This window comes from Hesperophylax consimilis, chromosome 14 (assembly GCF_061612785.1).
Source record: "Hesperophylax consimilis isolate HC1 chromosome 14, BYU_Hcon_1.0, whole genome shotgun sequence".
In the NCBI taxonomy this organism is placed as follows: Eukaryota; Metazoa; Arthropoda; class Insecta; order Trichoptera; family Limnephilidae; genus Hesperophylax; species Hesperophylax consimilis.
The window spans coordinates 20037400-20061800 of NC_142849.1; the positions used below are offsets into that span (position 1 = coordinate 20037400).

A 24401-nucleotide genomic window follows, 5' to 3' on the forward strand; every position below is an offset into this window, starting at 1 on the left:
ACGTATATCATTATGCTCTGAACTTTGCAAAATTATTAATAAATTTGCACTCGCAGGTGACCCAAAAAACTTAATAATATAATAACCCTTCTCAATATACTTTCGCTTTTATCTCCCTGTTCAACGTGTTTTATAAGACAAGAGACCGGGCATAACAGGTAATATTTGGCCCGTGAGAAAGGGCCCATTAGCGGAAACGGAACCACCATTTATAAATTATCCACGAACAATAAAAAATATTATAATACGTGATTCAGCTAGCTAAAATTTTTCAGACAGGTAAACGAAACAGCTGTTAAAATATTGGAAAGGAAATGACAGTCGAAAGACTATTGTGAATATTTTATTTATTCAGAGACAACAAGCGTTTCGAGGATTTTGTTGTATTCGTTGGAAAAGAAGACTTTGAAGGTTGTTCAACTAAATTTAAATTTATACTATAAGCTTTGACACTAAATTTTCCTTAATTGTTCGCATTTTTGTTAGTAATGTGTGATTCTATGCTATGTTTACATGCGTATTAACTGGCGTATAAACTGGCGTCCCTAGGGGGGTAAAATCGACTCTTGCGTAACAAGTATGGCAGGATGGGACGACGCTCTTGCATATGACGACGGTTCATTTGGCCAGCTTCGTGGCGAGTCTTTCCGCCCGGGAGCCAAAACTCTGTGCGGTATATTTGCATCTATTCTCACTAAAATTGACAATGGATCTGTTCTAAACGATGATGAATTTTTAATGTATTATATAATTCTTTGTGTTATTTTAATAATAATAAAATAATTCTTTGCGATCAAAATTTGATGACTTGTTTGCTTTAGTTTTCACTTCCTTCAGTAAAAATCAATTTCGATGTTTCAAATCTGCCAGAAGCCCATTTTTCTTATGAACGCAAGAGACCTGAGGAAAATAATTTCCCTGAGGGCGTATGTCATTTTTGGGGATAATCTTTGGAGGTTCTGGAAAATAAGGAGAGGAAGTTCTAGGATGGAAAATTATGAGGGGTAGGTAGGAATCCGGGGGTCAGTGTGTCCAGGAGTGACGGACGTACGCACCCATTCCTTTTATAAATATTTTTTGTGAGTATTTGACACTATCGCCCTTACTAATAAACGTGTTAAAAAATTTTATAACTGATACTCAATCATTTATGTATGGTAAACCATTGTTTATCGGTTGTGTAAAATTGAATGAAAATTTCTTATTAAGGTCCTAAATATTTATTCTACTGGCTCTAGTCGGTTGGGAGCAGTTGGGACTCTATAATATATAGAGCTAAAAGCCCTGGTGACCGAAGTCTGTTTAACGCATGTTTAAATATAAATAAATAAGTTAAAAGTCCCATTGACAAAAGTTGGTAGTTAACGCATGTTTAAAAAAACACACAGCTAAAAGCCACGGAGACAAAAGTTGGTTTTGCGCATGTTTAAATATAAATAAATACAGTTAACTAAAAGCCTCGGTGACAAAAGTTGGTTTAGCGCATGTTTAAATATAAAGAAATACAGCTAAAAGTCCCATTGACAAACGTTTGTTTAACGCATGTTTAAAAAAAAATTAATACAGCTAAAAGCCACGGTGACAAAAGTTGGTTTTGCGCATGTTTAAATATAAATAAATACAGCTAACTAAAAGCCACGGTGACAAAAGTTGGTTTGGCACATGTTTAAATATCAATAAAAACAGCTAAAAGCCCTGGTGACAAAAGTTGGTTTAACGTATGTAATGCAATTGTGTAAATTTGTGCAATAAAATACGTGAATTGAAAAATGGAACGAACATTCATCACTTCTCAAAAATAATTACATTATTTATATAACCGAAAACCTCGTGCATTCATTGTGTTCAAGTTTCTCTTTCTCTCAAACTGTGGGCCCGCGGGGTGCGCGAGAACGGGACGGAAGCTACAGATGCGGTCTCGTTGCATCAGCCCCCCCCGCTCGAGATCGTCCTCTGCTTTATCTGTTGTCACATATAAAAAAGCTTTTCTTTATTGCGCCAACACTATTCAACCACTTGTCGATTGTCGTCGGCTGCGTCGTGTGTTGCCAAGCGATTCAGTTGACAGTCATCACAAGTGACGGGAAAAGCTTAGTACCAAAGTCGAAATAACTACCCCAAATTGAATAATATAGAAAAGGTGCAGCAAATAAAATTTTGTAAGATAATTGTGGGAATATTTTAAAGGAATCCAATTTTAAATAAGAAGTCCAGGAAACTATAAAGATTCGGAAGAATTCATCACGTTACCAAATATAATTTAAATTAGTTCGTTTTGACAGTGGAAGGATTTACAACAGTTTCCAGTATGGGACAACTTAAATCTGGCCGTGGAAATGCAATTCGAAAAATGTCAAATGTTGACCAACCTTACAAAGTTGAGGGTTTTGACGATATTTTCTATGCAAATAGTCAAAATTCGTACGATTCTGATAAAACCCCCATCAAACGTGCTAAAAATATTGTGAGTGGTGTCGAAATCGGTATCTTCTATAAGGTAGAATCAAAAAGTTTAAGCGAAAAATTAAGTGAGCAAAATTGTGTTGCTATCGAAAGTGATATCTTAAAAATAGTAAGTACTGATGATCCATCTTATCCAAGGATTGAAGACCATTCAGGAACAGCTGCAGAAAAGAACACACAGAGAGTCTGTGATGAAATATTTGGAAACCTTAAAGAAGACCAGACACACTTCAAAGCAAACCGGAACACACCAGCATGCAACGCTGGAAATAAATATCATGGTAGAATGCCAAGGTCACAAACCCAGCGTGAGCTAACAAACGCTCCAAATGTTTACCAAAACAAACATGACTCACACCGCTCCAACGAAAGCGAAAATGAAGTCAAAAGCAACGGAGAGAGAAGTAACAGGAAAAACGGTACCTCGTATTTGAACGACTTCTTTTGGGGAAGGTCAAACTTAAGCACGTTTTTAATGATTTGTGTTTGTCTGGTGTCCAGTTTGAGGGTTGTTTCCGCAGCACCCTCGTTCTTCGATGAATATGGAAGGTCACACCTCAGCCCTCTCAATTGTGGTGAGTTATAATTTGAATAGTATGAATTTAATTTTGCTGTTCTAGAGGAAAAACTGATATCTTTATAAGGTTTTCTTATTTAAATGGCAAAATATTAAAAAACCATAATTTAAAAAGCTGTCGATGTGGAAGGGGGTATATTTTTACTCCATCGATTGATATATATATAAACATGAGTTATTTAATTTCTTAAAGAAAGTTAAAAAAAAATCCTTAGTCCTGGTTTTGGATTAACGAAAATTAATTGATAATATAAATAAGCTTTTAGTTATGCTAAAACACTACGGAACGTCTCTCCAAGGGGAAGGCCGAAGGTCGCAAATGTCATTGAAGATAAACCAGAGTTATATCCTCTATCTCAGCTGTGTTTCTATATCCTGGCATTTGGCAATTTTAATAGCAAGGATGAGTTCAAGTTCACCAAGGTGACATTTTTAATGCCATGCTAAAAGTGTGTCAATATCCAACGGCAAATAATACAATATTTATCTAATTTTTAAATGTCAATGTCACATGGCTGCCAAAAACTATAATAACACCTTTATAATTGCGATGAGAAATGACAAGGCGATTTGCCGTTTTTAATACGTTTAGATAACATTTCAATGTTAGTTTTACAAATATTAGCGCAACTCATTATCAATGAAGAAAATTTCATGGTCGTTTTCATATTGCCTATTATTGGTAGCTAACGGATTTCTGAGAAACTGGCAACATTTTCAAAGTATTTCTTTAATGATTCATGCACACATTGATTTGTGCCATCATTTCATGGTTATTGAGTTCAACTTATTTTGAAAGACGTGACTTGCCATTGAAAGGTTTCCGTAACACTAAGAAATATTCATAATTTATAATTTGTACCTATGTGTTTACTAGTAAGCTAATTATTTTTTTTTAAATCTTATCTTACATTGATTAGGTACATATTTTTAAATCCAGCTATTTGAATTTTGTTTTTGTTTTCGTGAACAAAGGAGTGCAAATCTTGGAGCTGAAATCGGCAGATAGACTCGTTGTCGATGATAATGCATTCTATCACTGTGCACACACAGTGGCAATCACGCGTACACACGCGTACATATTCCTATTTCTCTGAAACTGGATGACATTACAGTTAAAATATGAAATAAATTATTTGTCAGTCAATCCAGTTGATAGGGAAGGAATGGTTCAACCCTCAATGAAACCAATTTTTTGTTTTTAAAAATTTAAAAAGACATTTTAAAAGTTCAAAGCAGTTTAGAAGCCAGTCTCTTGAAAGTAAGGTAAAATAAGTAATCTCCAGTCAAACTAAAAAACAATAATAAAATCATTTAAATTGTCTACTAGCCGGTTCAAGAGATGGCGCAACTAGGTTGAAAATTGATGTATTAAGGTAAAAACTTTTTTTTACTGGTTATTTTTATAATAGTGCTTTGATTTAATACGTATAATTATTCTTCGCTGGTTATATGTATACATCACGCATCTTTAAAATGTAATATTACGATATTAGTGCAAATAAGGCAGTAATTGGTTTAACCGACTTGCAAATAAATATGGTGCACTCTGATATTTTGGAGAAATTAAGATATTTAAAAGGGAGATGATTTCAATCCGGAAAATATAACCTTATATACCTTTGTTCTTTATTATAATCTTGTCTTATATAAATTTACATATTCCATATTCTTCCTGTTTAGGACTTTTGAATTTTACTGCATTACATAATTATTCTCATTTAAAAATCCAACAAACCTCCCAAAAACAAAGCTCTCCAAAAAACATGCTTTTTTAGAGAGCTTTTAAACTTTGAAATCTCCATTTCCATAAAATTAGCAAAATATTAACTTTTTAATTAAAGTCGTTAAGTAACTTTCTTTACTTAAAATCTTTTCTTCAAGATAAAAATAAATAATTGGAAATTAAAATTTATGTCACATATTGTTTGGTTGTCCTTCTCTAAACAAATAGTCTAATCTAATCTCTTCCATCATGCTTTATCTAAAATTACCTACCCACCATTCATCATCAGATCTCATCTCTTCTAAGTCTGAATTCAACTCCAATCTTTCATATTATAAGGATGAAATTTGCCCATTAAAATATATTATTAATACATAAATAAAACTAAAACACATTTGCAGGTTGAAAACCAGAAACATAAAAATTCCTTCCTGAAATCTTACCCTTTAAATATATTTTTATTTTTAAGATATTCTAACAATGTTTAGTGTTATTTAGACAATATCGTCTCAACATCCATAACATGGTCTCACTACTTTTGCAAAACATCCTTAAAAGGCGAAGCTTAATGATAAATCACTATTTTGATTCATCTTTATAACGAATTGGTGTACATTGTGAATACCGAAAATATGCTTTAAATAAATTAAAGGTTTTCCTATCGTTTCGCTTGAGTAGAATACAATTAAAAAATAAATAACTCGATAAAAAATATAAATGTAAGCTACTTAAAAAATGTATTTTCAAATAAACGCGTAATGGAAACAACTTTTAAAAATACAGTATTATAGCTAAGATTATCTGTGACAGTTTCACTTGATTTACTTATTTGTTTTCTTATACAATTATTTACAAAATAAATAAAAAAACACTTTTATGCTTGAAATCGAACGTTTCTAGACTTTGTTTTTCAAGCGATTTTAATTCCCATTACCTACAATATAAGGTTTACCAAGAATATACAAATTCTTGGCTTGTAGCTTCCTCTTGAAGTTTATATTAAACAAGGTCGGCAAGAAACTTTTTTTTTTCGTATTATTCACTCTGATAAAGCCAAATCCACACCAACAACGTAATTAAGAATATTATAGATTTTCTCGGCCAAAAATATTAAGCATGATTAATTTTTTCCTGCTTTTTCAGCCAACGTCTTGCATCTGCTCTGATTATGGGCACAGTAACGCTGTCCAAAACGTTGGACAAAGAAACAGGAAGCGCAGGAAAGCATAATAACGCAAAAAATAATTAGATAACACTCAAATTGTTATTTTCTTAGTTTAAGAAATCGAAGGCACCATTAAAACACATTTATTAGAAAAAAACCAATCGATAATAATGAAGTAAGTGTCCTTTATGGATATTATTTCTACCTTGAAAATCACATTCTGCAATAAAAATGCATGTAATGAAAAACATAAATAAACACTTCATCAAAGTAAATACTAAATGCTGTCACCGTTATTATTTGAATACATAGCTATTAGCTAGTATTTAGGTGCATTCGTTAACCTTGTAATACATCCCGATAGTTATGAACTCGATTCGTGAGTGATTTAAATCCGCCGAACAAAACTTAGCCTATATTGCCATTGTTTCAGTACTTGCTGTCTTGAATAAGAACGTAGTACGCCAGTCGCTAGTACAATGCGGGTTTAACCTTCAGGGCGCGTGAGGGTCACCGATACCCATCGTTCGGCGGTCGGGTAATTGCATAACTAACACTCATTAGGCACACGTTATTTCGTTTGATATGGATAATCAATCACTTCAAGAGTAGGTAGGTACTTGGTTTTTTATGCATACCATAATAATGTTACTGTAGAAGCTCGAAATTTGTAAATCCTTTGCTGAAATGGAGAAGTTTACAAATATTTTTTAATCCGCCTATACCTAACCAAATCTAAGGTCAATGTTAATATAGGAACTAATCTGTTTAAGAGACGGGTAGAAAATGGAGAAATAATCATTTTAGTGTATGCCTGCAGTGGATTTATGATGAAACTCCAGGAATACACTTTACTGTGTTTCAGGCTGAAGAGAAAGCTATTCTAGGAGAATAAAATTAAATTCATCGGGTACAGTAACAAAAATTTAAATATGTTATGATAGTCAAGTAGTCTTAAGTAAGGTATGAACATCCAACAGACAGTGAAATAATAACCCTCATATGAGTAGCCACGAGGTTAAGATATCGAGGGTAATGCGCAGGCTGATGGGCTAGTAAGGATGATAGTACAAATTGCAGGACATGAACAAGATGTAGTGGTGGGCAGTCTGTCACACCAAGTTATCTGTGAGAAGAATTGGAAAAACGCTAAGGCAGCTGATTGGACAATTAAAGGGACACTCTCACATCAGGAGATACATGCAGTTTTTGGGAGTGGAAAGCACCAATTGCGGTAGGAATCTTGAAGAGGACAAGAACACAGATTCTCCTTTGGCACAAATGCACCACTTTGATAGAAAGACTGCTTTGAATCTTGGCGAGTCACGTTGAGGAACCAGAAAAGATTTGCAAACATCCAATGACAATTCTCGTAAACTTTATTAGAGGGATTAGACTACTAATCTGTTAACGGAAACTTGTGAAATACCAAAATGTGCGTAACACTCAAGAATGCTTAAGAATGACATTTATGCAGACTGTCTACATATTATAAACAAATCATTTGTGATTCTTTTTATGCGGTTACTGTTACCAAGTTCGTCTGACTATTTACATAACATTTCAATGCCAACACGTTTAAGTAGGTTATTAGGGCTCAAGATAAAATAAATTAATAAGTTGAATCCGAAAATATTATAATCATTAGAATCCATAATATTTTTTTTTGGCATTTATAACTTAAAGAAATTTAATATTAATTCTGATTTCCAAAGAACAAGCATTTATTTATTGCTCATTATACCTTGTAACTGTAATGTTGACACACCGCCTCACATCCTAAAATATGATGCAAGGATACCTAATTTTATATAAGTTCCCGGTAATTCTGTCTTAAACTCGCATCCCTCAAATTAAGCATGTCTTTTTAAATGAAAGGAAGGCAAGGAAGTTTTGGGAAGGTAATGGGAATGAGGGTTGTGTAGGATTCTATGGATCAGCTTGTCCAGGGGTGATGGACATATGGACATATCCCTCCCAATGTGGTACAATGCGATGGGTCGAGAGACGAGGAGAAGTTAAATGGTCTCCCAAAACCAGCCTCTCTGGTGGGCAGGAGCATCCTGAACATACCTCACCCGCTGAACCCGGGCAGTCACCAAAACCTAGCAAACCACTTGGGGTGTCCTGTGGCAGAGGTGTCGGTTATCCAATAAATGGTTACCGGGGCGGCGGTACACAAAACCTGCCTCCCAAATTGAGATTTACACGCATGATACATGATGCTATCATTCTCAAAGAAAATAATTGAATATCTTATTATAATACATACGCCGAGAACACGAATTTCATTACTCCCTTCTCTCTCCACATGTCACACTAATAAGTTACTTTGTAGGTTAATATGGCTTTTTAATGAATTAAATGATTTTATAACGGACTTCCACTTTTGTAATGACACTCCTTTTTGTAATGACATGTTTTACCTTATGACTCGCATCTTCAGACTAGTACAATCTTTATATTCTGGGTGTCCGGGGGTAAAGTCCGGGAAAAACTACACTAAAACTCCTGTAGGTGATGGTAGAAGTAAAAAAGATAAATATCATTTTTTCGAAATGACAATATAACGAGGAGTTAATATTATGATTAGTGCACGACCGAATAATCTCCACGGTAGATTTCCCAGTTATTTTTAAATCTATTATTTTATATATATATTTCCTATTAACGCGTGTTAAATGATCCAATTAAATACTTTGCAGATTGATTTGATTTGTAAATACTTAAAAAGTAGCAGATATTTTTAAAAGCACCGAAAGGACTAACAGAGAAGTATTTCACAATTTTTTTTTAAAATAGTTAGTAGTTAACATTTTGTTTCCTATAGAATGATTGTAATTTTAGTTATCATATTGTTAGTATGTTTACACTGTATAATTGTTTTTGCTGTGGTAAAAAAGTTTTGTTCTGTATTTAAATGTAATCGTACAGTAAAATACATATTTCCAAAATCTCACAAAAGTCCCAACTTTTCCCAACCGTCTGGAGCCAGTGAAACTATGGCATCCTAAATTGGGGTATGTTGTGGGACTGAGGGGAGTTACTGGGGAGGGGATGGAGATGGGGAAGACGAAGGTGGGGAAGTACCTAGCTATTCAGTAATAAAATTTACTTTTGCAGGCCGGGATTTGAACCCGCAACCTCCAGCTTGCTAGTCAAGAGCCTTACTCCTCGACCACGGAGGCCGTCGAAATCATTGCCTTTCAAAACAAACATCGTTATTTTAGAGACGATCGGAACTTAGTATTTACTACTACTTATGAAAGTTCACGATATCTGTCAGAAATTTTAACAAAAGAAATCCATATTTCAAACACAGAATTATTAATTAATAAAATTATTTTGGTATCAACTTTATCGAGTGTCTGAAAAGTTCCCTCAGTCAGTTACAATTTTGAAAATCAAAGCAAATTCCAGTTCTAGAGGTCATTGAACCAGAGTTGAACATAACACAGAGACACACACCACCAAAATTATTATTTTAAATAGTTGCACAGTTAAATTTATCCACTTCATATTAATTTAAATTGTTCCGCTTGGTAACAAAATATGCCGAAATTAAATAAGGGATCGTCTGTTTAGTAGTTCATAAACAATTCCTCAGCGTTTCTGTGACAAAGTATGTATCAGCAGTAACACACGTAATGAAAATCAAATAATATTATGCTAAGGTATTCATTTTTTGGGAACATGGTTATATGATGGTTAATGTCATAAAAAAGCTACCTGTATGACTCGTAACTAAGAAGTGTTCTGCTAAGGTAGAAGAGGTATTATAAAATTATTATGTACTTAAGTTTGCACTTCACAATGCATTACAGATAAGGACGCCATTATGTGTCGTAAATTAAATATGAACTAATTTAGCTAAGTGCTTGTGATGTCATCATTGTTTCTGCCCAAGACATGATTTTGCGAACTGAATTTCTTTTTTCATTTTTCAGTTTTTTTTTCAGTTTTTTCAGTTTAGTGTTAGTGTAGGTAGTTCATAATAACATTATGTTAGTAAATTTAATTAAAATTAATTAGTAAGTTTCCATTTTAATGCTTTCATGAAAACGGAAAAAGAGCAGACCCTTGAAAAGTCAAAATATCTCACTTTTCTTGTCATCATAAGAAATTTAAAGAAAATAAATAAATTATATATGGCATTAACAGAAATCGCTGGTCTGAATTCTTGAGACAATCAGATAAAGTTTTGAAAAAGATGCTCTAATTCAAAACAAATCCGACTTCATTGAACCAGAGCTAAAATTACTCACAGACAGACTCACAACCGAAACGATTATGTTTGATGATGATAAACTTTCTTTCTTTTGACCGGTCGGTGGCCGAGTTGACATCGCGCTTGGGTCCCACTCAGACGTAGTGTGTTTAATTCCTCGGCTGGCTAAGTCCTCCATCACAACTCAAGCAACATTTTCAGCTTACTGTGGTGGTAGTAGGAGATTTTCAAATATTGTCAGGTTATTCGTAACCCGGGAATGTTTGTCTTTCGTTTTAAAAAAAAAATTTTTTCGATGTCATTATTAATTTAAAGAAACAAAAAATATGTAAAAAAATCGGTTCATGGAGTTTAATAAAGAAATGTGTGACTTAACAAATATGGGCAAGGAATTTAGTTCAATCAAAATCACTTGTTGATTTACACAATTGTGACATAATTTATTTTGGATAGCAAATTGTTGTCAAAATTATCATACTAGTGAAAATAATTGCAATCATCCAGTTTTGTGTTAAATGTGTTGGGTGGGAATATCGTGGGTTTTCTCGTCACTTTAGAGAAGCGAGAGCCTTATTAGTTTATTGTTTTTTTCAGGCTGCACCGGGAGCGGGTCCAAGCGCGCCCGCGTCGTGGGCGGCTCCGAGCTGGAGGAGGGTTCAGCGCCCTGGCTGGCGGCCATCACCAAGGGGGGCCGAGCTCACTGTGGGGCCACGTTGGTCACTGTCAACCATCTGCTGTCAGCCGCGCACTGCATTGACGGGTCCGTATACTACTATTATACGTCCTATCTTTACTCGACTTCAATCCGTAACTACTGGTGCACAGCCATCTCCGATCAATAGTCCTCGAATTTCTACCTGTCGTCCGCCTCTTTAATATAGATCAATGCTACATAAAACGTAACAAACAAGCAAGATGACCGCACCAACCTGACAAACTACCATCCCTTAGCGATCACATCAGTTCTATTGAAGGTGATGAAACGTGTGACCAACGACAAAATGCTCAAATACCTCCAAAATTATTAAGGACAGAACCGAGGACTTGTCAACAAACTGCCGTATAATGTCTTATGGACTTCCCGCATACTTATGTACGTGGATTGTCGACATTTTGACGGAGAAGTCCATTAAAAGTGCTGACTGTTTCACTTCTTCCTTAAATCCAAAAATGCAGGCGTCCCACAGGGATCGGTTCAATGCCCAAGTTTGTTTTTTTTTGTGCAGACACGACCCTTTGTTGCGTGCAACAATAGATTGTTTACCAGGTACACTCTTTCCTTTCCTCAAAAAGACCTCATACAACATCCCCAAAGATGGTAACATAACATACAAATCATGTCAACTAGCTCAAAGTAAATTCATTATATGTTTTGCTTGTTCAGGGTTCACTTGAGCGATCTCCGTGGCTGGTTGGGAGTGCACGCCCTCTCCGACGCGCAGGGAAGTGGGAAAGGGAGGAAGTTTCGCTCTGCCTACCCACACCCGCAGTTCCAATTGAATGGATTCCACAACGACATAGCCATCCTGGAGTTCCAGTATTCCGTGCAGTTCACCACAACTATCAAACCTGCCTGTATTCCTGCGAGAGGTACAAACATACTATATACATCAATTGTAAATTTCTGTGGAGTTGCAATACAATTAAGAAAGTTAGTACCTATATTTTTCAATTTATGATATTGTTTTTATACTTTAAGCTGATGAAGAGTACGCCAGCCGCACCGCTGTCGTGGCTGGATGGGGCAAGACTGGCGAACACGACCCTCCTTCAGATATCCCCCGACAGGTGGGTATCGACGTTAACTCTTGATATGCCAAGATGCCAAACAAAACATCTGTAACCAAGTGGGTCTTCCGACGACCCCATGATTTTTCTGTCTCATGTGCTTTTAAACATTTTTGAATACGTAAAATACTAAAATGGTGTGTCAAGTATTTAAGCTAATATAAGGAGGATATTAATTTTGGGTACTACCTACTCCCCCACTTGGCTGCGGGATAGTTAACGTGCTAGATACTCTCTGTATCACCCTGGTCAAAGAACATCATTCAGAATCGAAACGTTGCTGAAAATACCTTTAGTCGTTTTTGGTGACCAGATCTGAAGAGCGAGGTATATCCCAACCTTCCTCTTCTTATCTCCTTCCCTTTCCCACTCGCTTCAACCTCACAATGTACCCAGACTGGTATTTTCCGAAAAGTCCGGAGAGACTTTGATTATATAGCAATATTCACATATATAATGAGAGGCGTATAGGAATTTCAAAGAAATGATTGCAATGTCATGATTATTATCTCTTCATATGAAGCGGTTACTTTGTGATGTGACATTATTGTTTAATGATTATTATCGATTGTTAATGACGGTCACTGCCACTCACGGGAAACCGCAAGATTATTCAATGTCATAATTTTGTGTGTAATATTTTGAATGTCAAATTGGTGAAGGTTGATAGATGTATTTGTGGTATAATGAAGAACCTCGCTACACCCGCAGAGGTAAGTGAACGCAGTTCACCGGTTCGGGGTTGTAGAGTTTGTCACCTTCGACCTTATCCGCGTTACAATACATTATACATATATTTGGTATTAATTAGTTTTACATCTACCAAACTCGGACCATTAGTTATGGGCGTTTTACACGAAGATTTTTTTTATACCGATCCTCATATGGAAACTATATTGGGACCCATATGAAAAAAACTTTACTTTACACGAGCATTTTTTTCATACTTACTATTTTAAATAGATAGTTGCCATTAGAGAAATAATCATATTTTGAGACGGTACTATTTCATCGAAAAAATGGCAACACATTGAACATAAGCGTAGATCACATGGAAGCATCCGTCATTTGCGTTTAATAATAATAATATTTAGCTGAATTTATAGCGCCATTCTCGTGAAACATCACGTCAAGGGCCTTAGCTCTTGACAAAAATATCTGCGGAGTTCGCTATACCGAGCAATACACGTCCACAATCAGAAATAAATACATGTTTTTTAAAGATAAATAACGAAATAAATGTGTAATTGTTTCATGTAATATTGTTATGAACAACAATTAAAGACGACAGATGTCAAATGATATCAGCCATCTTAAACTGAAATTAAAATTCATCCTTCTTTCTTCCCGAATCCATATGAAAAGATGACCCATATGTAAGCAAAACGCCCATTAGTAAGCAGTTGTACAATAGCTGGTCTATGTATATCACAACAAGTAAGAAAAGTACAAACGATGCTATGAAAACCACAGAATTAAATGAATTTACCTCCTTGTTTAGGCCCTGGTGCAAGTGTGGGCCAAGTCCAAGTGTAAGAGTGCAGGCTACCCGGCCAAGAAAGTATCCGGGGATGTGCTGTGCGCCGGACTGCCTAAGGGAGGAGTAGACGCTTGTCAGGTATGGAAAACAACCCCCTAAAATAATCAACTCAATAAACGCCACCAAACAAGATTTTACAGACATCGACATTATGATTATGTGGTAAAGAGTTTCTATGATAATACACATGGAATAAAGTAAAAAAGTAAAAAAAATTGAGGATAAAAAAATTAAGCAAACATAACCTAGCAAAAACTCACCTCACCTAACCCATTTCACTATCGTGTTTTGTTTTGTCACTGTTCTGTTTTATTTGGATACCGAGATAGGTTTCAAATAAAATAGTCATAAACACAAAATGTTTTTATATACACGGTGTCCGGAAACTCGTAATAAAAGAGGGAAACTGGTGAATCCATATCACTTTCAGAGTCAATTTTTTGGTAGGTATAACATTTTTAATTTGAGCTCTCATTTTTGAGTAAATTGAGTTGTTGCTGGAATTTTTTGGGTCAAGTTAAAAAAAACGGTGACCAAATGGTTTTATTTGCAAAAAAAAGGAAAAAAAATTGTTGTTCAGATCGGAAAAAATAAGTTCATAAGGAATCCTTAGTAATGTAGGTTCACAAGTTTTCCGCTTTAAATTCGAGTTTCTGGACAACGTGCATAACTATTACAGGACGATTGACTTGTGATATGCGAGCGAAATGAAATTACTATAAAAGAGTGTGACCCATTGTTCAATGTCTCTTCTACATAATCTGTTACTCGACATAATACGTTGCATTAATTACAGTTTATTAACTATTCCAATCGGCATTATAATGAATGTTAGACATCAAACGGACATTGCAAACTGTGGACAACGAACTTATCTTTTCTTATGTGTTTTCCAGGGTGATAGCGGAGGACCACTAGTTATGGAGGGAGCCAACGGAGCAACAGAGATTATAGGTAGGTACTATCCTGAATACATGGAAACATATCTTATAATTGCTAGTATAACATTCAAGATCTAATTCAGTTTGTTTTTTTACTGAACGGAACATTGCTGTAGCCATAATCCTTGGTAGGTTTATTTATTTAATATCAACGGTGAAATATACCATAAACAATGATAACATGTCACAGTTAAAATCGTAGAAATATTTTTAAAAAAGAATTACAAATATATGTGGCATTTGAATGTGAAATGACATTAGAGAGTAAGTAGGGGAGACCTAGGAGAGTTGTGACAGAGGAGAGTTGTGACAATGACGATTTCTCCCCACCTATAATAGTTAGCGAAATGGCAACAACGCTCGTTTGTCGCTCTAGAGAAGCGCTACTTCACTCAGTACACGCCGGTGGCGCACGAGAAGCGGTCGCGTAGTTACGACGTCTGCGTATAAAAAAAAGCGAAAAGTAAGTTTTTATTCAAAATTTTGATTGTATTTATAGCATGTCTTATTACATGTGCGTTGTTGTGTTATCTTTTCTTAAGTTGTATGGTTATTTAAGTCTCAAAGCGTTACATTGATATTTTGTGTTTGCATCGTGTTTAGAAAATATGAATCATTATTCGGACCAAGTCGGAATTTTGAGCACCTAGGAGAGTTGTGACAGCATGTCACAACTCTCCTATTTGACTTTATTTTTCTGCTGGGTTATTTCGACACTTTTTAATTAATTCGCGATGTCTGTATATGTGTTTGTGCATACTTTTTTGTTACAGAATGCCTAATAACTACACACGAAAGACTGATAGTGTCGAAATATACGAACTTGCCTTTGAAGAGGTTACGTTAAGAGGTAAAAGTCTAAGAGATGCCGCGTCCTCTTACAATCTAAACTACATGTCTTTATCAAGATATATTAAGAAGAAAGTTGATTATCAAGCAAACCCAGTTGGCGAGGCTCCATCTATGGGTTATACCAGTCCGACGATATTTACACAAGAGGAGGAGAATATATTAAGCAACTATTTGCTAACATGTGCAATTTATGACATCCCATCTATAAAAAAGTCTGCATTTGATGTAGCAATCACTGCAAGGAATATCAGTGCTGGTTTTGCTGCAACTGGAACATGGCCGGTTAACACAAACATATTTGGAGAAGCCGATTTCCTGCCAAGTCAAGTCACTGATCGTCCCAACCCAGAACTAGAGCAATCCATTTCAGAAATTTTGGACAATCCAGCAGAAAGAACCATAACTCCAAATCTCAACACTGGCACAGATGATAACGTTGAAGCAAGATCCATTACTCCAGGTGCATCTATAGATCAGACCATGCCATCTAGCAATTCATCAGTTGTTAACAATAATGCCAATGAACCTGTTGCCTCCACGTCTATAGCCCATACCCTAGTTCTGAATAATAATGCCATTGAACCTATTACATCCACGTCTACAGTCTATGGCACAATTGTGAACAATAATGCTCATGAATCTGTTGCCTCCACTTCTTCAGCACATAGCCCAGTCCTGAACAATGATGCTAATGAACCTGTTGCCTCCGCGTTTACAGTCCATAGTCCTCTTGCCACTGTTTCTAATGTGTTCTCGCCAGAATTAGTTAGGCCGTTGCCAAAAGCTCCGCAACGAAAAAACTGCCAACCAAACAGACGCAAAGTCAAATCTGCTGTGCTACTGACACACCTAATAAGGATGAAATAGCTGCTATAGAAGCCAAAAGGAAGTCGAAGAATGTGAAAAAGCGTGTCTTAAGCGACGATAAGGAGAATCCTAAAAAAGCCATGAAGACTAATAAGAAGAAGAGAACAGGTGATGACGAAAGAATGCCGAAGAAAATAATTGTGTTTGCTTGGTTTGCCTTGAAGCCTATGCAAACAGCAGATCGAATGAGGAGTGGGTGCAATGCCTAGAATGCAAAGGCTGGTCACACGTAGATTGTACTGGAGGCGAGCTGCAATACATTTGCCATAATTGTCTATCAGTTTAAATTAAGATTTTTGACTGTTTATAATATGATTGATCTCAAAGCCATGCCATAATTACTTATAAGATATAATTACTTGTTATGGGAATGCCATGTGTTGTTTTTGTTGGTACTGAATGTACTAAAATATGATTACATTACTTTTTGCAAAAAAAAAACATTTTTTATTTATTTATAATATGTGTAATGGTATTTTTTATAACTTAAATAGTCTAAATACAAAGCTGTCACAACTTACCTCGGTACCTGTCACAACTTACCTCGGTGATAGGGGAGTTGTGACAGAGGGAGTAGTTTTTCTTTTTGTTGATTTTCTCGGAAACTGTAATACTTTTATTAATTTTGATAATTGTTTTGGAAAGGGAAGGGATGGTGCTACATTAATTCACAAAGGTCATAACTGTGGAACGTTTATTGAGCGAGATATATCCCTTAAATTGAATATTGTCACAACTCTCCTAGGTCTCCCCTAAACAAGAGATACAAGTACATAAGTTTCTATAGTGCAAATAAGGTAGAATTAGATTTAATTAATATTGATTGAAAAGATTTGATAGCATAGCCCTCTTGTACCTACCTTGCGTGCAGTTAAATAGATCTTTTAATGTCAGATATTTTTAAGCAATTTTCAGCAAAATAAGCCCGGAAAGTAATTTACAGGTATTTTAAAGAGACAAAAGAGTTAAAAATAATTTTTAGGAAACCGAGGCATGAAATAAACAAAAGAAGTTTTTCGAATTGAACGCTGCAACGTACCCATTATCTTTGTTTATGAATCTTTATTTAGATGTACGCAAATTTTTTCATACATCTAGTAGAAAATATAAAAAATACAAAAAATAACAATTACATTTTAAGAGAAAAAGATAAATACACAAAATTATATTATATAAGATATCTAGGTGACTAAAATAATATTGGTGAGTATGTTCAATAATCAAAAATAATTTTTTACATATAAAGCACATGTCCTACGAAAAGTGCTAAGGCTTGGGGCTTTCTTTATGACATTTGGTAGGTTATTATAAAGTTTTTGCCCTTTATAAAACGCGCTGTTTTGTGTGCATGAAAGTTTAGTTTTGGGAAGCCTAAAATCTCTGCGTCTTCTCGTAGGATAATTGTGAACATTTTCATGGTACATAACATTTCTTTGCAGATAATTTGGGAGCATATTATTTTGAAGCTTATACATTATTGTTAACGTATTTAACGTAGTTAACGTAGTATGTTGTTTGGTTGTCATCATATTTAAATTTTGTAACATAATTTTAACTCTAGTAAAAATGTTGCATTTTAAAATCATCTTCATCCCCCTATTTTTTGGAGTTTATTATTTTGGGCTTCGTTACATAAGAATAAATATCTTTGGGTATTTGCGGGGTCAGAGGGGACTGCGAGCGGGTGTTCTAAACTCTATCGGTATGCACGAATACATTAAAATATGTCTGAAATGTAAAATACCAAAAAGAGGCATTTTTGTAAGACGCGGCGATATTATTTTTTATAAAATGTTGTAAAAATATTATGCCATTAAAAGTTTTCATAACAACTTTCTGATCAAACCGCAAGGACTATCAATCAATGCAAAATGAATGCGTTTGGTATGTAGGTTGCTTACTCTAGATCTAGATCAATGGCTTAATCTGAAGCCATTGATTACCTCATTGTTTGCATGAATTTATAAACCTTATTTATTTGTAGGGGTAGTATCCTGGGGCCGAGGGTGCGCCAGGCCAAACCTGCCCGGCATCTACACCAGAGTGGCCAGCTACCTGCCCTTCCTTCACAGTATTCTGGCTTCCTCCTGTTGACGCCACGAGGAGAAGGAGAAGAAGACACATCTTCACAGACAACCATCCTTACTAGACTATGTCGGTCTACTTTTAGGGACAGATGATTACCAGTATTACTGATTATGATAATACTAATCATTTCGTGCAATATCCGAGTTTGTGAAGGAAATGGAGACGTCCGAGGTCTGGTTGAAAATATTGTAATTCAAATTTCCTCATTTAGTCGAATGAGAATTGGACAGTGACAGACGCACCTTTTTGAAGTTCATGTTATAGACTTCTTTACTTAATTTACTGTCTATATTCTAAATGTGGGAACTATAAATCACATATTTTTTTGATTGTTCCTCTCTAAACAAACACCACGTATTCGATCAAGCCCCATTTAAAATTCCTCCATTCAACATCTCTCCAATCTAAACTCAACTCAAATCTTCAATATTATAATAATGAATTATGCCTATTTAAATATTATTAATATACCGGGGGTAAAGTGATCTAACTTTGAGGGGGGGTGATTCTACGTGATAGTTTGAGTAAAAAGGATAAAAAATTTTTTTCAAAAATCCAAGTTTTCCAAGGTAGTTTTTACTTTAAGAAGTTAATTTTTTTTTGTATGTGAAAATAAATATTCTTCCATGGAAAAATATTTTTGTTTGGGGAAAAAACATTGGAATTTAGAATTTTTTTTTTCTTTTTTACTTTTATCATGTAGAATCACCTCCAGAAGTTAGCGCACTTTACCCCCAGAAACCCTGTATAAATTCGCTTTCTCAATAATTTGAAATGGAGGCCTAGAACACCCTGGAAGGGAGAAAGCTAGATACATCAAAAAAGGTTACACTTACATTCTGATAGATCAGATGGTTTACATTTTTCCGTGTGAAGTAAATGTTTTGTAATGTGTCATTACAATTTTTGTTTAAGGCGATGCCATACGTAGTAATGCAAAATCATGTGTTTTTGGTTTGAAAATTTAGTGGACTAGAAATGTTTCAGATGCGTAATAGATATGGCCTAGAAATGTTTCAGATAAAATTAAATACTGCGAGTAGAATACATCTTGATCTTTGAAATGATCAAGTATTTTTTATATAATCCTTTTTATAAGCCCAGAAAAAAATAATGTATAAGGCCTATGAAAACTGCTTTAAAGTTCAAAATCTCCTACTTGCGAACCCATTTTCGGTTATGATTTTATTGTATAATGTGGCAAATTAAGTTATTTATAAAATTATCGGAAAAAAATTAAATATTTATGCCTGAAAATCCACAAAATAAAATAAAAGGCACTTTTTGGCCATGTTTTTTTCTTGCATAAATCAAAACAGGCGGATGGTGTTAAGCGGGAATTTAAACCTTATCGCCATCTACGTAAGGGTTGTTATTGATAGCGGCTCAATTTAAAATATTACACGACGTAGTGCATCACCTTGAAAATTACTCAGAAAGTACGGTGGTAAAGCTGGTTGCGAACGATGGTCAACAACACGTTATAAAAGTGGTAGTAACTGAGAACGTAATTGTTTTTATTTGTATTTCTTTTATCTAATTAGAGAATGGGGAAGTTACCAACTTGTTAAAAAAATATTTATTTTGCAATAAGCATCTTGTGTAATAAGTTATGGTATTTTTTGTACAGTAATATTATAATTATGTGTTTTGTCATAAATTTTCAAACCAAAAACACATAATTATATTGTTTTTGTACAATAATAATATAATTATGTGATTTGTCATTAAATTTTCAAACCAAAAACACATAATTATATTATTTTATTATTTATATTTTTATATTTATTTTTTTATTATTAATATAATTATGTGATTTGTCATTAAATTTTCAAACCAAAAACACATAATTATATTATTTTTGTACAATAATAATATAATTATGTGTTTTGTCATTAAATTTTCAAACAAAAAACACATAATTATATTATTTTTGTACAATAATAATATAATTATGTGTTTTGTACAATAATAATATAATTATGTGTTTTGTACAATAATAATATAATTATGTGTTTTGTCATTAAATTTTGATGTTTTATGTTTATACGTTTGCCAATATGTTTGCCAGTAGACTTTGCATAGAGCAAAGTACTAGTCACTTAGTAAATAGGTAGATTTAGTTAATATTATAATATGTAATTATGTAGTAAAGGAAATAAATTATGCTTTGTAGGAAACTTAAGACGTATTATTATTTTTTAACACTCCGAAAAATGTATGAGAATGAGTTTGTTTCCTATTTTCAATGAAAATGTATTATATTTATTTGAGTTGGCAGTAAAAATTGATTTGCTTTATCTCCAAAAATGGAGACGCTATGAGCTTTCAAAGTGAGCATTGTTTAAATGACCGCTCAAAATCCCAGTGACGTCACGAGACACAATTCTCTTTTCAAATACCAGTCGTTTTATGTACCATGACGTCACACGCATTCTCCTAGTTATCAACATTTTGACGGATTAGATTTCCGGTACTATTCGGTATATTCAAAAAATTCTAAAAGTTCTGTTCTCTGTGTGCTCTTATTAATTATGATACATTTGTAAACAACGTGAAATTTCTTGTAGGACACACACCCTTATTGAATATTGCGTGGCTAAGAAGTTGAGAATGTTAAATATGGTTTCCAGCTCGTCTAGTAAAATTTAACCACTCTTAATATGTTTGTAACGAATGCTGAGAAACTGTGGGGATCATTTGTTTTTACTACCCTAACCAACTGAGGTGATTATAATTTTATATTATTATTATTATTTAATGGATAAAGAAAAATTGAGAAAGAAATTTCTTCAAATGTTTTTTCGTGTACATATCTATAAGCTAATCCTTTTGTGCTGTATATATATTTTTTTGTATTGAACAATAAAGGTTTTTGTCATTTAATTTTGAATTTCGTTCGTCCGCCTGATAAGACAAGCATTTTTTTTTTCATTTTATCAATTTTTCTGAAAGATAAAAATCAACAGCATTTAGGTAGAACGTTATTTTAATTGTTTTTAATTTTTAAGGTTTTTTTTACCTTGGATCTAAACAGGAGGGCCTGAGGAAAATAATTTCCCCCAAAGCCTATGTGATCTTTGGTGACACTGTATGGAGGGTTTTTTCATTGAATTAAATTTTGAGAAGGAAAATGGTATGAGAGGTGATGGGCTTTTGAATACATGAGATGGTCGAGATAGTCAGTCCGACTGGGGTCGTTCTGTTTACAGTTTTATTAGATTCTTACGCGCCGGTTTAGGGTTCGTAACAATATGCCGACATTAAAACTTTTGAATTTAAAGCAGCTTTGACAATATCTACGCCGTTGTAATAAGTAAAAATTTTGATCAAATTTTATAAATTTCTCAGAATTATGATGTGCAAAAATTTCTCGTATTTTCATAAGGATAATGCTAAATCGGAAGATTCTAAAAAAATATTTTTTTTGATTACTACACGACTAAATGAAAACATGGGTTCGGTTAGTTTTTCATTTATTCATGGGTTCACGATTTCTAAAATTTCCCAACACCAAAAACTGAATTGTTGGAACGTTTCATTTTTTATTAATGAATTTTTGTTACATACATACATTTATTTATAGAACGAAACAAATTAAGAGAAAGAAACAAAACAAACATAGTATAATAACTACCACAACACGGGCATTAGCCTAGTATAGTAGTTAAAAAAATGTCTAAAAATATAACATGTAAACATTTATTAAATAATAAAAAAATAAAAAATAGTATGAAGAGGAAGAAATTAACAATAAAATAAATAAATATAGTTAGCAAATAAAAAGAAAATGTTGATGAACCAAAAAATCCCACATAGGCAACGCTAGTGTGTGGGTATACCTATCCTATAACTTTGAATTGTTTACATTATTATAATATTATATGTACAAACATATTATGCATCTGGGTTTTAGTTTTCATTGATAAACTAATTCTTATGAGACAAGGTTTTTATGCATAGTACAAAGGATAACTAATTATTGTAAACAATCATTATTAAAATGCAATACGCATATAAATTGAAAAACCTCCCGTGAAAATATAAATGTCGCCGACGGGAATTTAACCAAAACCTCGTGGTTTCTGGAGGCTTTTGATTGAATACGCAGCCTTCTGATTGCCAGTCAGCTGCTTCGTTCTGGTTTTAATTCAATACACATCATACATTATATTTCTATAAATCTTATAGAATTACAATACAAAAAACCAGTACCTAATATTAATGATTAAGAATTTTGAATTAAAACATAATAATATACAAGTTTCGCAAAAGTAACGAACTACCTGGATTAATGAAATTTTATGTACCTACCTACGAATTCTGTTAGAAATATATTAATTTTACAAATATTGAAGTTTTTTTCGATATAAGATACTGCGACTAAAAAAACTAAGTTTATTAATATATTATATGTATTTTTTTCCTTCTTTTCATCTTATTCCTTTTTAATTCAATAGTTTATTATGTTTTTTTATAATCAAATATAAACACACGGTCACACTTCATGTTTACTACGTTATATTATAATGAATTGGCTGGAATTAGCTTAGTAGGTGCCTAATTTGTAGAAGCATTAATGTAATAATATTGTTCTCTCAAAATATAATCTTTGTGGTATTTTGAAAAACTATTAACCTCAACACAGGCTTGTCTTGGTGAGGTTAAAAATTCTGACGCAAACAATGATACCATACATTGTATCATTGTTTCTTTATAAAGAAACAATACAAAATTTCAGAATATATGCAGGGGTAATAATACAATACATTAAAGGTTTGAGTAGTAAAAATACAGGTAGCTTTATTCGTATTAAATTGGTAAGCAGGTTGACTAAGTCGTGTTTCTACTGTTAATACATAGATGGCACTAAACACAGAGTGAAAATATTGTAAATTTCTTACTATAACATTGTATTACAAGAATGTTATATTATTTCATTATGATAATTAAAAAAAGTTTCATTATTTTCATACTGTCCTAGAAGTTATTCAAATAACTACAAATTATTCATATCTAATTATTCTAACCTGAAATCAATGTACATACCCATGTTTCCCTGGGCGATCCGTTTCCTAGACTATATTTCACAATAAAAAAATAAAAATAAAGGAGATACAGTATCAAAAATCCAAGCTAAGCAGGAAGGCGTCTAGCTCATTGTGATATACATTTATTAAGAAATACAAATAAAGTAGACAGAGTCCCACAAATTCAAGCTACGCAGGAGGGCGTCCAGCTAATTACGATATATACAGGTTTTCCAATAAGAGGTGTTATTTTGAATAGCCCGCTATTTCGGTATATGTTACTTTTGAAGCTATCATTTTTTAACATTTGACAAGTAATTAAGAAATTACGCCATTAATAAAAATGGAACGATACACGCTTCAACAACGCATTGAAATTATTAAAATTTACTTGAGTGAATCAAATGCAAATCATCTTGAATGATGAGACCCATTTCCACCTCGGTGGCTTCGTCAACAAGTAAAATTGTCGCAACTGGGGCTCGGAAAACCCAAAAGTTATTGTTGAAAAGCCTCTCTATCCTCAACGTGTGACTGTTTGGTGCGGTTTATGGTCCGGCAGAGTCATTGGACCTTACTTTAACGAAAATGAGGCTGGATCAACAGTTACGGTGAATGGATTGCGCTATCGAGAGATGATTAATGATTTTTTATGGCCAAAATTGGATGGTATTGATCTGGACAACGTTTACTTTCAACAAGACGGCGCTACGTGCCACACAAGCAACGAAACCATTGATCTTTTACGATTGAATATCAAAATAACACCTCTTATTGGAAAATCCTGTATATTTATAAAAAAAATAGAAATAAAGTACATACAATCCCACAAATTTAAGCAACCCAGGAGGGCGTCCAGCTCATTGCCATGTATATTTATTTACATTCTTTCATTATCTGTACCGAAGAATCTAATCTTTTTTTTTAAATTAGTTCCACACAGGAGACCCCGAGGAAACAAATCCCTCAGGACCTATGTCATCTTTGGGGATGCTGTTTAGAGGGTCTTTTTTATGGAGAGGTTGGTAGAAATCTTGGGATCAATGTATCCAGTAGTGACAGACGTGTGAATCAGACCAGCTGGAGAGGTCCAAAGGTCTCCTTCAACCAGTCTCTCCCTATCTGACCCGCATAGT

The 24401-nt window shown here is 33.9% G+C and overlaps 1 protein-coding gene across 1 annotated transcript; it reads left to right on the forward strand.

Annotated features, from left to right (window-relative positions):
• The first annotated feature begins 2016 nt into the window (after positions 1 to 2016).
• Positions 2017 to 18901, forward strand: LOC149418028 (trypsin 3A1-like). The gene is made up of 7 exons (XM_089639285.1): positions 2017 to 3038; positions 10754 to 10919; positions 11544 to 11749; positions 11859 to 11947; positions 13449 to 13565; positions 14384 to 14441; positions 18132 to 18901. The coding sequence occupies exons 1-7, from the start codon at positions 2309 to 2311 to the stop codon at positions 18239 to 18241; spliced, it is 1476 nt and encodes a 491-aa protein (XP_089495411.1). The 5' UTR covers positions 2017 to 2308; the 3' UTR covers positions 18242 to 18901.
• The last annotated feature ends 5500 nt before the right edge of the window (positions 18902 to 24401 follow it).

Excerpts from the sequence above, each read along its gene's own strand:
- LOC149418028 (XM_089639285.1), top strand. The coding sequence starts at position 2,309 with ATGGGACAACTTAAATCTGGCCGTGGAAATGCAATTCGAAAAATGTCA. Across the intron at positions 11,750-11,858 it reads TGCCTGTATTCCTGCGAGAG|CTGATGAAGAGTACGCCAGC; the intron begins GTACAAACATAC and ends TTATACTTTAAG. Across the intron at positions 13,566-14,383 it reads GAGGAGTAGACGCTTGTCAG|GGTGATAGCGGAGGACCACT; the intron begins GTATGGAAAACA and ends TGTGTTTTCCAG.